Source organism: Phyllobates terribilis, unplaced genomic scaffold (genome assembly GCF_046119375.1).
Source record: "Phyllobates terribilis strain yellow unplaced genomic scaffold, ASM4611937v1 Scaffold_9__5_contigs__length_417890890, whole genome shotgun sequence".
NCBI lineage: Eukaryota > Metazoa > Chordata > Amphibia > Anura > Dendrobatidae > Phyllobates > Phyllobates terribilis.
This window is the reverse complement of record NW_027362769.1, coordinates 382,580,466-382,596,454: the sequence shown is the minus strand read 5'-3', so window position 1 is coordinate 382,596,454 and position 15,989 is coordinate 382,580,466. Positions and strand designations below refer to the sequence as shown.

The window sequence follows — 15,989 nt, the reverse complement described above, 5'->3', positions numbered from 1 at the left end:
CTGGAATTGTAGACCATTCTTCTTTGGCAAACTGCTCCAGGTCCCTGATAGTTGAAGGGTGTCTTCTCCAAACTATCATTTTGAGATCTCTCCACAGGTGTTCTATGGGATTTAGGTCTGGATTCATTGCTGGCCACCTTAGAAGTCTCCAGTGCTTTCTCTAAAACCATTTTATAGTGCTTTTGGAAGTGTGTTTTGGGTCATTGTCCTGCTGGAAGACCCATGACCTCTGAGGGAGACCCAGCTTTCTCACACTGGGCCCTACATTATGCTGCAAAATTTGTTGGTAGTCTTCAGACTTCATAATGCCATGCACACAGTCAAGCAGTCCAGTGCCAGAGGCAGCAAAGCAACCCCAAAACATCAGGGAACCTCCGCCATGTTTGACTGTAGGGACCGTGTTCTTTTCTTTGAATGCCTCTTTTTTTTCCTTTACACTCTATGTTGATGCTTTTTTGCCAAAAAGCTCTACTTTTGTCTCATCTGACCAGAGAACATTCTTCCAAAATGTTTTAGGCTTTCTCAGGTAAGTTTTGGCAAACTCCAGCCTGGCTTTTTTATGTCTCGGAGTAAGAAGTGGAGTCTTCCTGGGTATCCTACCATACAGTCCCTTTTCATTCAGACGTCGACGGATAGTACGGGTTGACACTGTTGTACCCTCGGACTGCAGGGCAGCTTGAACTTGTTTGGATGTTAGTCGAGGTTCTTTATCCACCATCCGCACAATCTTGCATTGAAATCTCTCGTCAATTTTTCTTTTCCGTCCACATCTAGGGAGGTTAGCCACAGTGCCATGGGCTTTACACTTCTTGATGACACTGCGCACGGAAGACACAGGAACATTCAAGTCTTTGGAGATGGACTTGTAGCCTTGAGATTGCTCATGCTTCCTCACAATTTGGTTTCTCAAGTCCTCAGACAGTTCTTTGGTCTTCTTTCTTTTCTCCATGCTCAATGTGGTACACACAAGGACACAGGACAGATGTTGAGTCAACTTTAATCCATGTTAACTGGCTGCAAGTGTGATTTAGTTATTGCTAACACCTGTTAGGTGCCACAGGTAAGTTACAGGTGCTGTTAATTACACGAATTAGAGAAGCATCACATGATTTTTCAAACAGTGCCAATACTTTTGTCCACCCTCTTTTTTAGGTTTGGTGTGGAATTATATCCAATTTGGCATTAGGACAATTCTTTTTGTGTTTTTTTCATTGAAGACAAATTAAATGAAGCTAATAATACCAAAGAATTTGTGATTGCAATCATTTTCAGGAAGAAACTGAGTATTATCTGACAGAATTGCCGGGGTGCCAATACTTTTGGCCACCACTGTATATTGATACCGTGATGCCTTGTATACAAAGCATCTATCATTTTATTCATTAATTCTTTACTTATATTATAGCACCAGTATACTTTGTGTTAATGTACATAGGGTTGAGGCATTCACATTAGTTCATGCCCCAGTAAAGCTTACAATCTCACACACCAGCAACAATTAAAGGTTAGTGTTTTCTGCAGGGTAAAAATGTTTTACCAGTGCTCGGAGTGGGTGAAAAAATAAATTAAAATGGATTGCACACCTCCTCAATTCGCTGCTACTCCTGTTCCGATGTTGCACAGATTTTCCACATTGTCAACTTCCAGGTTTCATTTCAACATTGTATATCCTTGGAAATGGCAACTCACTGGAGACTCATATAATCCTGCAATTTACATTTTCTAGCAATGCATGTGTGTCAATAAGGGACTAAGAAGAAGATATAATCAGAACAGGAGCAGTAGGGAGATGGGAGAGGTGAGTACTACATTGTTTTAATTTTTTTTTTTATCAATTCTAAGCCATTAGGGAGATTACTCAACGGGCAGCCCTTTTAAAGTCAACTACTCTATTAGAAGATTAAAGGCGTGCTGAAGAAACATATAAATACTCTTATATTTCACTTAAAGGGGTTGTCCACTACGAGATTACCCTTTCTAAAAAAAAAAATACTGGAGGGCCTCACTTAAAGGGAACCTGTCACCAGGTTTTCGCCATATAAAGTACAGTTACCACCATTAGGGATTTTTTTACAGCATACTGGAATGCTGTAAAAAAAAAAAGGTCCCCAACTCCCTCTGCAGATCCCAAAAAATAACTTTCATTATACTCACAAATGAGGCAGTCTGGTCCAATGGGTGTCTCTGGTTTTGATCCGGCGCCTCCTGTTTTCTTGTGATCGCCGTCCTCCTTCCCTGCTTCGTGTGGATGACGTGTCCTATGTCAACCACACAATGTCCCCAATGAACTCCTGCACAGGCGCACTTCTCTCTGCCCTGCCGAGGTCAGAGGAAAATACTGTAGTGCGCATGCGCTGGCTTTACTTCCAGGTCATCGGCGCTCTTGAGCCTTTCCCTGCGCATGCGCACTATAGCACTTTGTCCTGCCCTCGGCAAGAGCACGATGGGGACAGTGTGGATGACGTAGGATGCATCACCCACACTAAGCAAGGAAGGAGGAAGGTAATCCTAAGAAAAGACCAGGGACGCCCATTAGACTGGACTGTGCCGTCTGGATCTAGAGAGGGGATTGGGGACTTTTCAACAACCTTCCAATATGCTGTAAAAAAGGTCCTAATGATGGTGGCCGTACTTTATATGGGAAAAAATAGTGACAGGTTCCCTTTAAAATAAAAACAATTGATATTCACCTTCTGCAGGAGTGTCATTCCAGCAACATAGTTGATGCCACTGGTGGGTCACATGCTATTGTTGTATGACATAACCGCTGCAGCCATCCAGCGGTCGCTGTTCGGCTGAAGCTCAGCAATATTCTGTCTAAGCAGACATTCGCTCTGGCAAAATTATAAAGGCTTCAGCCGATCTGGGGACTAGCTGTAGTAGTACCATCTCTAAACAATGCCACGTAACCTGCCAGGTATTGCGGCGCAAACATTGCGGGAACAGCTCCTCCTGATTAAGCAAAGTTTGTCCAGTAGCGGACAACCCCTTTAAAGAGAACCTGTCAGTTACACTACCATCACCCAAAAAGAGAAAGTGCTTGATAGGGTAGTGTACATTACATTATGAAAAATGCCATCTGTTGTGTCATTGTGTCAAAATTCGGCTTTTAATGATATGCAAATTAGGACTGCAAGTGCACTGGTTGGTTTAACAGTGAACTTGCAGTCTATGGCTCCTCTTTTTTCTCCCCACTGGCACCACCACCCTCTTTTGATTGAAAACAGAGATATAGTCTCTGCTGCACAATGCTATCTCTCTTTTCATTGTCAATCAAAAAGTAGGGGCAGCTATGATGGGGAGAATTGAGGTAGAGCCGTAGACTGCAAGTGCACTGATAGGACTAACCAATGCATTTTTGGACCAAATTTTCATACCAATAAAAGATTAATTTTTTTGGTGCGACATAGCAGTGGATGGATCCGTAATAGGTATCATCCTAATGTCCACTACCCTATGTAGAAAGAATTTAAGGGGTGATTTATGAAGCTTTGGAGCAGAATATAAAGGGTCACTGGTAATACGTTGACTGACTACTGGAATCTAACTGATAATCTGTAGAAAGTCTGGAGAATAGTATCATATTCCACTCAACTTTATTGGATAAAAATTATATAACATCACTGGTTTATTAATACAAAATTCATAATAATATATAAATAAATTATTGTTTTCTAAGTTTCCTAAGTGCACAAATTATAATATTCTACAAATTAACCCTCCCTAGTGTTCTATGCTGTAATCTAGGAGGTCTTCAAGACTGGTTCAAGAGACATATCTCAAAGACACCTTTCTTTCCATGGTTCAAGAGATCATCATCTCAGGCTCACAACAGCCTACCATCTTGTTAAAGAGAATTATCATAATATTATTCTAGGAGTCATTCCCTAGTCAAAAACGTCTTACCGAGTCTAGAAGACATCCTATGGCCCAGAGACATTGCCCAGTCTTCTTCTAGTCTAAGTGGATTTCACTGATCCGTGAATCTGTAGACGCTGCTCCAACAGACGTAACCTCATAGAAGAGAAAAGCCCTGGTCCATAGGACCTTCCCCCAATCTAAAATACCCTTTTAGTTCATATAACTTGGCAAAAAAATAATAGTAATCCAAAAAAGACAATCTGGTCCAAGAAGCCTTCTGTAGAATGGAACATTGACACTGTTCCAAGACTTTGACTGACAGACGAGAATTACTCTTCCCATGATCTAAAACACACTTCTGGTCCACATAACTTGCTGAAAAACATAGTCCTTTCCTATTTTGTTTTATTAACAAGCAAAGGTAAATGACAGGCTCAATATATTTGCAAATGTATACCCAGGAGGATGCACAGATGAGGTAGCCGATGCCACCGTCATGTCCCACGCATCCACAAAACCAACATTGAGCCCCTGAAAAACCTCCTTGAGAACCAGATACTGAGTGTAGCCATGGAAGTCACCTTGCCTTTCCACCGGCGCAAAGGTCTCTCTTGTATTTTCAGTTTTTATGATTACTTTAGTGTCGGGACTCCTGAGGAACAGTCGCTCTAGAGCTCTGCGGATGTTGAGAGCTCGCCGAATGAAAATTTTAAGAGGGAACTGTCTAAAATGTTGTCCTATCGTGATCATAAAAATGGTGTCTTTCCCGCCGCCCCGAAGGTCGATTTGGCGACTGGTGTAGAGGTCCTCCTTCATGTAGTAGAAGGCAGAGTGTTCCAGTGGGAAGCCGTGCCTCTTGTAGGAAACATATATATCTTTTTCCATATTCATGGCTTCCAGTGTCAAAGACCAACCAGTCCATCCTTTATAGTGATATCGGAAATATTTCACAACTAAAGGAAAAAAACATATCAGTAAGGGAAGATGATCATACAAAAGTGTAATATTTATGAAGGATATGAAGACGACCACTCTCTACAAATCCTATTAGGACATATGGCCATCATAGAAGGAGGGCTCCACCACAGAACCCCCTCAATGAGCAAGTTAGGACCTCTAAGTGGTGGTCCCAGTCCATCCATGTACTACGTGCTTGGTCAGTCATTTTAAAGCTACCATGTAATTCTACATTTCCTCTGCATTTTGGACCATTGGATGGGAAATGTGCGGCTGAATGGAACATCCTTGAGGGATTCTAAGACCTGGACCCATTGCTCTTAAAGATGTGCTATCATCATGAGAAAACTAATTTGAAGGAGATTTTTGATTTACTTTATGTTTGAGCCTAGGTCTATGTGAAAAATTAGGCAAATGTTTGTGCATTTTGGCTCATATCTGTCTCGATTCTGCCCCTCAGTGTGTGTGGGATGCAGTTACTGACTGCTCAGCTGTCCAATCTGGTACAGTAATTTGATTGACAGCTCAGTGTTCGATCTGCTGCAGGGGTGCGCTGAGCTGTCAATGTTTTGATTGACAGCTCGGCCATCCAATCTGAGACTGGGAAGTGCTGAGCTGTCTTCAGGTGTTCATTGTCCCAGATGATTGCCCGGCTACTTAGCTGGGCTGTTACTCCCAGACCTCTGCCAGACGTAGCTTCAGCTAAGTGTGGTTGGTTTTCTTGGACCTCGTTCTGACCCTCCATCTGTTTAACCCTTTTGTTCTGATCCACTATCCTCCTGGTATTTTGACCTTGGACCGATACCTGATGACTATGCCTTTGTTTCTTCCTTCTGTTTATGACGTACCCCCCTGGCGTTCGACCTCAGACTCCTTGAATATCCCGACTCACGGCTTGTCCATGAGAAGTGACTCAGCATCACAATAGTTTTAGACTTATTTATTATGTCTTTTAGACACTTTTTTGCTGTTTATTCCTAGAGGAGAAGTCACTTACAGGAAACGGGAGCGATTTGTGGAAATAGTTGTGTCCCACACTGTGACAATGACAATATTAGAGGCACTTTGCTTCATTTGTAAAGTGCTGGGGAAAATAGGCAACTTTGCAATTTACCTACTATTAAAATTACTCTCCATTCTCAAGAACAGAGGATATTTTTAATTCTATTATTTACTGTTCCATAGCAAAGTTAGCAGTCACCTCTGGAGTCTATAAGTGATGGCCAGTCTTCTAGGCAAGAAGCGCAGGCAGCACTTACAGGCTCTTGTTGGAGCTTGCAGGCACTTTTCTAAAGGTCCCCATATCGCTGGATCCTTAGTGCTCCTGTGCTCCTCCCATGCTGCAAAGGCAAAGCTGCTTCTGTTAACAGCATTGACGTTCACACCAGGAGCACAGTTATGCCGCAGGTGCAAACTGTCAATCATCAAGAGCAACCCCGCCCACGGCCAGCACGAACCCAGGAGGCAGGGGAGCAGTGGACTCCTGATGCATATATATATTGAGACAACCCCTCCAAAAATGCAAAGTAGGTCAACTGTTGATGTAAAGTTAGATAAACAAAAATTGGAGAGGAGTAATAAATCTGCCCTTTGCGATCTAATTTCATTTCTTGATGTCGATGGATAAAAAAAACAAAAACTAATATTTCTCACAGCTGAGGTTTTGCTCCATTTGTACCCAGCCTGGACCCTTAGCAGTTTTTCAACCCTTGGAGGTAAATAAGAATAGGGACATTCTCTGACAGCAAGTAGAGATCTTGATAAAAGGTGAATAAATGAACAATAAAGTATATTTTCTGCTACAACGATTCAGTCAGAGAGGTGTAATTCTTACTCTGGATTCCCTCGGTGAAGTGCATGATGAACTGACGTAACGTGGAGTCTCCGATGAGAAAGAGCTTCTTCCTCCGCAGACAATTAGTAAAGTCATCCGCCGTCGTGTAAACCGTCATGTTACAGTAAAGCGGATTCCAGATCTGATGGTAGTAATAACCACTCGGGACCGGGGAGCCCATTCCTGGTTGACATTTTGGCTTTGGGGCCTTTGTTGTGGCTGGAAAAAATCAAAGAAAATATATATTTTATTTTATTTAAATCAATTATTTCGCCCCTCCACTGTCACATTATGTCTTCTACTCCAGTCACACCCAAAGCTGCACTCAAAATTCATAACGTACAGTACAGACCAAAAGTTTGGACACACCTTCTCATTTAAAGATTTTTCTGCATTTTCATGACTATGAAAATTGTACATTCACACTGAAGGCATCAAAACTATGAATTAACACATGTGGAATTATATACTTAACAAAAAAGTGTGAAACAACTGAAAATATGTCTTATATTCTAGGGTCTTCACAGTAGCCACCTTCTGCTTTGATGACTGCTTTGCACACTCTTGGCATTCTCTTGATGAGCTTCAAGAGGTAGTCACCGGAAATGGTCTTCACTTCACAGGTGTGCCCTGTCAGGTTTAATAAGTGGCATTTCTTGCCTTATAAATGGGGTTGGGACCGTCAGTTGTGTTGTTCAGAAGTCAGGTGGATACACAGCTGATAGTCCTACTGAATAGACTGTTAGAATTTGTATTATGGCAACAAAAAAGCAGCTAAGTAAAGAAAAACGAGTGGCCATCATTACTTTAAGAAATGAAGGTCAGTCAGTCCGAAAAATTGGGCAAACCTTGAAAGTGTCCCCAAGTGCAGTTGCAAAAACCATCAAGCGCTACAAAGAAACTGGCTCACATGAGGACCGCCCCAGGAAAGGAAGACCAAGAGTCACCTCTGCTTCTGAGGATAAGCTTATCCGAGTCACCAGCCTCAGAAATTGCAGGTTAACAGCAGCTCAGATTAGAGACCAGGTCAATGCCACACAGAGTTCTAGCAGCAGACACATCTCTACAACAACTGTTAAGAGGAGACTTTGTGCAGCCGGCCTTCATGGTAAAATAGCTGCTAGGAACCACTGCTAAGGACAGGCAACAAGCAGAAGAGACTTGTTTGGGCTAAAGAACACAAGGAATGGACATTAGACCAGTGGAAATCTGTGCTTTGGTCTGATGAGTCCAAATTTGAGATCTTTGGTTCCAACCACCGTGTCTTTGTGCGACGCAGAAAAGGTGAACGGATGGACTCTACATGCCTGGTTCCCAAAGTGAAGCATGGAGGAGGAGGTGTGATGGTGTGGGGGGGCTTTGCTGGTGACACTGTTGGGGATTTATTCAAAATTGAAGGCATACTGAACCAGCATGGCTACCACAGCATCTTGCAGCGGCATGCTATTCCATCCGGTTTGCGTTTAGTTGGACCATCATTTATTTTTCAACAGGACAATGACCCCAAACACACCTCCAGGCTGTGTAAGGGCTATTTGACCAAGAAGGAGAGTGATGGGGGGCTACGCCAGATGACCTGGCCTCCACAGTCACCAGACCTGAACCCAATCGAGATGGTTTGGGGTGAGCTGGACCGCAGAGTGAAGGCAAAAGGGCCAACAAGTGCTAAGCATCTCTGGGAACTCCTTCAAGATTGTTGGAAGACCATTTCCGGTGACTACCTCTTGAAGCTCATCAAGAGAATGCCAAGAGTGTGCAAAGCAGTCATCAAAGCAAAAGGTGGCTACTGTGAAGAACCTAGAATATAAGACATATTTTCAGTTGTTTCACACTTTTTTGTTAAGTATATAATTCCACATGTGGTAATTCATAGTTTTGATGCCTTCAGTGTGAATGTACAATTTCCATAGTCATGAAAATACAGAAAAATCTTTAAATGAGAAGGTGTGTCCAAATTTTTGGTCTGTACTGTAAGTTCAGTATGAGATAGGTAACACCAAAAAAATACAGTTGCTTATATCGGTGTAAAGGATTTTAAAAAAAAGGGGTTTACTTAAAAAAATAATAATAATAATAATAGCGCCCCTCTTGCCCATGGACTGTGTCTGGTATTGCAGCCCAGCAGCTTTCTGAGAACATTGACTAAATTGGATGTTATTGAAAAAATAAAGAATAATAACATTCGTTTAAAACTTACTGTTACATTGAGTCACCATGATAGCTGAAATTTGTGGGAGTTGTACTCCGATATTTGACCTTTAAAACAGGAATGATAAAAATAATAATAATGATGATTTTTATAATAAGTCTATAAAAATATGGAATATTGAAACAACAGGTTTTTTTTGTATGCAATGATCACAGTGATCCATAGAACAACTGGCACCAAGTGTTTAGTTTCCCTGCAGTGCCCCTACAGGTGAAATGAGGTATTACACTCTGTACATTAAAATCAATGACCTGTCTGTGTAATGCAGGACTGGATGGGTCCTCCAGAGCAAGTTAATTGTCCTCTACTTTGGATGTGCTGGGTCCTCCATAGTGAGAGACGCCCGTTGTAGCCGCTCTGTACTCTACTCCACTCTACTCTCACGCAGCACTCTATCTAAAAGCTAGAGTGCTGCAGGGGGACCCTCTTATTCTACATTAACTTTGAATAATGCCCTGATTATTCAGAGTATTTGAAAGTAAGTTTTCTAACCCAGCTGATTCCACTTCATTACGTTTTGTGTATACAGCTCCCATGCAGACCTATGTGACTCCAACGTAAAGGGCTACAAATAAATGCTACATAGGTTCATCCTGCAGTCATACTCCTATATCTGCTCCCTACTTTTTTCTAACGTAGACTTAGTAGGATAATAAGAAGCAGGGTACGGATGGAAGAAAGCGCGACTACAGGATCTGACAACACAGATTTGTTTGTAGTCTGTTACCATGGAGACATATAAGTTTGCATAAGAAATCTAGAAACAAAACAATAGGAATTTTTCAAGTTAAAAATCTGATTAATTTTTCAACTTTGTCCCCTAAAAAAGTGATTAAAGGGTATTTCCAAACTACAGTACCTTGTCCAAGCTACAGAATTGTTTGCAGCAAAAAGTGGGATCCAACCACTAAGGGGATAATACCCAAAACAATTAAGAAGTAGCAGCCGAGGGTATAAAAATGGCAAAATTTAACTTTTCATAGGTAATTTTAAATAATATGTAACATTCAATACTAACAGTTCAACGCAGATAAAAGAAAACTTTAAAAATTTCCCATGAAGAAGAGGGCTTAACTCCCATTGTGGAAAAGAACAAGCTTCTCTCTAGAGACCAGCTATGTAGAATAAATATGATGAAATAATTATTTCTGGGATTACCAAACTGAGGAGTGTAAGTCCTCTATTATAGGGTTTAAAAACCCGGTTAGTGCTAGTCACCCCTTGCACTTCCCAGTGAGTCGGTCTAATAAACTGGACACGTAATGGGAATCTTGAATCAACCCCAATGACTATTGTGTACAGTCATGGCCAAAAGTATTGAGAATGAGACAAATAGTAATTTTTCCAAAGTTTACTGCTTCATTTTTTGTGATGGCAATTTGCATATACTCCTGAATGTCAAAGAGTGATCAGCTTAACAGCAATTACTGTACTTGCAAAGTCAATATTTGCCCAGAAAATGAACTTTAACCCCCAAAACACATTTCAACATCATTGCAGTCCTGCCTTAAAAGGAGCAGCTAACATCGTTTTAGTGATTGATCCATTAACACAGGTGTGGGTGTTGATGAGGACAGGGCTGGCGATCAATCAGTCATGATTAAGTAAGAATGACATCACTGGACACTTTAAAAGGAGGCTGGTTCTTGGTATCATTGTTTCTCTTCAGTTAACCATGGTTATCTCTAAAGAAACACGTGCAGCCATCATTGCACTGCACAAAAATGGCCTAACAGGGAAGAGTATCGCAGCTACAAAGATTGCACCTCAGTCAACAATCTATCGCATCATCAAGAACTTCAAGGAGAGAGCTTCCATTGTTGTCAAAAAGGCTCCAGGGCGCCCAAGAAAGACCAGCAAGCGCCAGGACCGTATCTTAAAACTGTTTCAGCTGCGGGATCGGACTACCAGCAGTGCCGAGCTTGCTCAGGAATGGCAGCAGGCTGGTGTGAGTGCTTCTGCACGCACTGTGAGGCGGAGACTCTTTGAGCAAGGGCTGGTTTCAAGGAGGGCAGCAAAGAAGCCACTTCTCTCCAGAAAAAACATCAGGGACCGACTGATATTCTGCAAAAGGTACAGGGAGTGGACTGCTGAGGACTGGGGCAAAGTCATTTTCTCTGATGAATCCCCTTTTCGATTGTTTGGGACATCTGGAAAACAGCTTATTCGGAGAAGAAGAGGTGAGCGCTACCACCAGTCTTGTCTCATGCCAACTGTAAAGCATCCTGAAACCATTCATGTGTGGGGTTGGTTCTCAGCCAAGAGAATCGGCTCACTCACAGTCTTGCCTAAAAACACAGCCATGAATAAAGAATGGTACCAGAATGTCCTCCAAGAGCAACTTCTCCCAACCGTCCAAGAGCAGTTTGGCCCCCAACAATGCCTTTTCCAGCATGATGGAGCACCTTGCCATAAAGCAAAGGTGATAACTAAATGGCTCATGGAACAAAACATAGAGATTTTGGGTCCATGGCCTGGAAACTCCCCAGATCTTAATCCCATTGAGAACTTGTGGTCAATCATCAATAGACGGTGGACAAACAAAAACCAACAAATTCTGGCAAAATGCAAGCATTGATTATGTAAGAATGGACTGCTATCAGTCAGGATTTGGTCCAAAAGTTGATTGAGAGCATGCCAGGGAGAATTACAGAGGTCTTGAAGAAGAAGGGGCAACACTGCAAATATTGACTTGCTGCATTAACTCATTCTAACTGTCAATATAACCTATTGGTCCTCATAATATGATTGCAATTATATTTCTGTATGTGATATAAACATCAGACAAACACTAATAAAAACCAGAGGCCAGCAGATCATGGGAAAATATAATTTTGGTGTCATTCTCAAAACTTTTGGCCATGACTGTACAAGGCTATCACCAGGAATTTCTGGGCCCCATACTGGCAAAATTTTCAGGCCCCCTTGAGATTCCACCCAGGCTCCATCCCAGGTCCGCTTCCACCCCTCGAACCTTCCACAGTCCCACCACCACTCTTGGAAAAACTCCACTTCTGCGCAACGTCCTCACCAATCACCGCGACACGGTAGAGTCTTTTGCCGGGTCCTACTCTACTGTAATCTATTAAAAAAATTCTTAAAATATCCAATTCTCTTTTTAGGTATACTTTTATTTATTTTTCTTTAAGTGAACGTTTCACATACATTTTTTAAAATGTCCAACATTACCACATACAAGGGACAAATGACACCACACCATGACCAGACCACATAGTACCACTACATAGTGACTGAATAATAGTGTACAGGTAATACAGGGATCACCAGTGACATTATACACAGGAGCTCTGTATATAGTATACAGTTATATGAAAAAGTTTGGGCACCCCTATTAATCTTAAGCTTAATGTTTTCTTAAAATTGGTGTTTTTGCAGCAGCTATTTCAGTTTGATATATGTAATAGCTGTTGGACACAGTAATGTTTCTGCCTTGAAATGAGGTTTATTGTACTAACAGAAAATGTGCAATCTGCATTCAAACAAAATTTGACAGGTGCATAAGTATGGGCACCTCACCAGAAAAGTGACATTAATATTTAGTAGATCCTCCTTTTGCAAAAATAACAGCCTCTAGTCGCTTCCTGTAGCTTTTAATGATTTCCTGGATCCTGGATGAAGGTATTTTTGACCATTCCTCTTTACAAAACATTTCCAGTTCAGTTAAGTTTGATGGTCGCTGAGCATGGACAGCCCTCTTCAAATGATCCCACAGATGTTCAATGATATTCAGGTCTGGGGACTGGGATGGCCATTCTAGAACATTGTAATTGTTCCTCTGCATGAATGCCTGAGTAGATTTGGAGCGGTGTTTTGGATCATTGTCTTGCTGAAAGATCCATCCCCTGCGTAACTTCAACTTTATCACTGATTCTTGAACATTATTGTCAAGAATCTGTTGATACTGAGTGGAATCCATGCGTCCCTCAACTTTAACAAGATTCCCGGTGCCGGCATTGGCCACACAGCCCCAAAGCATGATGGAACCTCCACCAAATTTTACTGTGGTTAGCAAGTGTTTTTCTTGGAATGCTGTGTTTTTTTGCCGCCATGCATAACGCCTTTTAGTATGACCAAACAACTCAATCTTGGTTTCATCAGTCCACAGGACCTTCTTCCAAAAAGAAATTGGCTTCTCCAAATGTGCTTTTGCATACCTCAGCCGACTCTGTTTGTGGCGTGCTTGCAGAAACGACTTCTTTCGCATCACTCTCCCATACAGCTTCTCCTTGTGCAAAGTGCGTTGTATAGTTGACCGATGCACAGTGACACCATCTGCAGCAAGTTGACGCTGCATCTCTATGTAGGTGGTCTGAGGATTGTCCTTGACTGATCTCACCATTCTTCTTCTCTGCCTTTCTGATGTTTTTCTTGGCCTGCCACTTCTGGCCTTAACAAGAACTGTCCCTGTGTTCTTCCATTTCCTTACTATGTTCCTCACAGTGGAAACTGACAGGTTAAATCTCTGAGACAGCTTTTTGCATCCTTCCCCTGAACAACTATGTTGAATAATCTTTGTTTTCAGATCATTTGACAGTTGTTTTGAGGAGCCCATGATGCCACTCTTCAGAGGAGATTCAAACAGAAGAACAACTTGCAAGTGGCCACTTTAAGTAGCTTTTCTCATGATTGCATACACCTGGCTATGAAGTTCAAAGCTCAATGAGGTTACAAAACCAAAAAAAGTGCTTTAGTAAGTCAGTAAAAAGTAGGTAGGAGTATTTAAAACAAGAAAATGATAAGGGCCCATACTTATGCACCTGTCAAATTTTGTTTGAATGCAGATTGCACATTTTCTGTTAGTACAATAAACCTCATTTCAAGGCAGAAACATTACTGTGTCCAACAGTTATTACATATATCAAACTGAAATAGATGTTGCAAAAACACCAATTTTAAGAAAACATTAAGCTGAAGATTAATAGGGGTGCCCAAACTTTTTCATATAACTGTATATTGTACAGGTAATACAAGGATCACCGGTGACATTATGCACAGGAGCTCTGTGTATAGTGTACAGGTAATCCAGTGATCATCGGTGACAGTATACACAGGAGCTCTGTATTGTACAGGTAATACAGGGATCCCCAGTGACATTATACACAGGAGCTCTGTATATAGTATATAGTGTACAGGTAATACTGTGATCACCAGTGACATTATACACAGGAGCTCTGTATATAGTGTACAGATAATACAGGGATCCCCAGTGACATTATACACAGGAGCTCTGTATATAGTGTATAGTGTACAGGTAATACTATGAACACTGGTGACAGTACACACGGGAGCTCCGTATATAGTGTGTAGTGTACAGGTAATATAGGGTTCACCAGTGACATTATACACAGGAGCTCTGTATATAGTGTACAGGTAATACAGGATCACCAGTGACATTATACACAGGAGCTCTGTATATAGTGTATAGTGTACAGGTAATACCGTGATCATTGGTGACATTAAACACAGGAGCTCTGCATATAGTTTTGTCAAGGTAAAATATATATTATAGAAAATCAATTAGTGTCTTTTAATAGATTACCTAATCAGTGTGAATGAAGATAGCGATGATGGAATAATCTATATGTATGTATGTATGCAAATGTGTATATGCACATGGATTATGTTAATAGTTAATGAATATATAACTAACAGCTTCTATTCTAATTTGTAGACACAAACAACTAAATGATTTCCTGGGAATGACGTATGCATGTGCACGGCTGATAACAGAGAGATTCATGTTGAGTTGGCAAAGATGGCGCTGAGGGGCGAACTCACCCCCTCCATCGGAATTCCTAAGGCGTTACTCAAACCAAGAGATACATAGATGGACAAATTACAGCGTACCGAGTTATCAGAAAAGAGCAATAAATTTTACTAATCCCACCTAGACGGAGAATGCTAATTAACCCCATGTCTATGTAATAAAGTATGCCATTTTGCGTGGTTCAGTTTCTGAGTGAAGTTTTTCAACCAGATTAGCAGATTTGGTTAATTAGCTTCTCTGCATGCACTCAGACATCTTTAATTTGGAGGAGAGCAGTTACCTAGTGTATCTTAAATTGGTGTAACCTTCACAGTTTCAGTGTAGAGGTAATACAGTGATCACTGGTGACATTATACACAGAAACTCGATATATAGTGTATAGTGTACTGGTAATACAGTGATCACCAGTGACATTATGCACAGGAACTCTGTATATAGTGTATAGTGTACAGGTAATACAGTGATTACTGGTGACATTATACACAAGAGCTCTGTATATACTGTCAGTGTACAGGCAATACAGTGATCACCAGTGCCATTATACACAGGAGCTCTGTATATAGTATATAGTGTACAGGGAATACACTGATCAATGGTGACATTATACACAGGAGCTCTTTATATAGTGTATAGTGTACAGGTAATACAGTGATCACCAGTGATATTATACAAAGGAGCTCTGTATATAGTATATAGTGTACAGGGAATACACTGATCAATGGTGACATTATACACAGGAGCTCTTTATATAGTGTATAGTGTACTGGTAATACAGGGATCACCAGTGACATTATACACAGGAGCTCTGTATATAGTGTCAGTGTACAGGTAACACAGTGATCACCAGTGACATTATACACAGGAGCTCTGTATATAGTGTACAGGTAATACAGTGATCACCAGTGACATTATACACAGGAGCTCTGTATATAGTGTACAGGTAATACAGTGATCACCGGAGACATTATACACAGGAGCTCTGTATATATTGTATAGTGTACAGGTAATACAGTGATCACCAGTGACATTATACACAGGAGCTCTGTATATAGTGTCAGTGTACAGGTAATACAGGGATCAACAGTGATATTATACACAGGAGCTCTGTATATAGTGTATAGTGTACAGGTAATACAAGGATCACCAGTGATATTATACACAGGAGCTCTGTATATAGTGTCAGTGTACAGGTAATACAGGGATCACCAGTGACATTATACAGGAGCTCTGTATATAGTGTCAGTGTACAGGTAATACAGGGATCACCAGTGACATTATACACAGGAGCTCTGTATATAGTGTCAGTGTATAGGTAATACAGGGATCACCAGTGACATTAT

The 15,989-nt window shown here is 41.2% G+C and overlaps 1 protein-coding gene across 2 annotated transcripts in view; it reads right to left on the bottom strand.

Moving 5' to 3' along the window:
• Positions 1-1,335: 1,335 nt before the first annotated feature.
• The window catches only part of LOC141162423 (NXPE family member 4-like), a 33,837-nt gene continuing 19,183 nt past the window's right edge, over positions 1,336-15,989 (bottom strand). For both annotated transcript variants that reach the window (XM_073648532.1, XM_073648533.1), the window contains exons 4-6: positions 8,850-8,908; positions 6,653-6,871; positions 1,336-4,814 (exon numbers count right to left, since the gene is read on the bottom strand). In XM_073648532.1, coding sequence (XP_073504633.1) covers positions 4,270-4,814; positions 6,653-6,871; positions 8,850-8,908 — 823 coding nt within the window. In that variant the 3' untranslated portion in view covers positions 1,336-4,269. The remainder of the gene's footprint in view (positions 4,815-6,652; positions 6,872-8,849; positions 8,909-15,989) is intronic.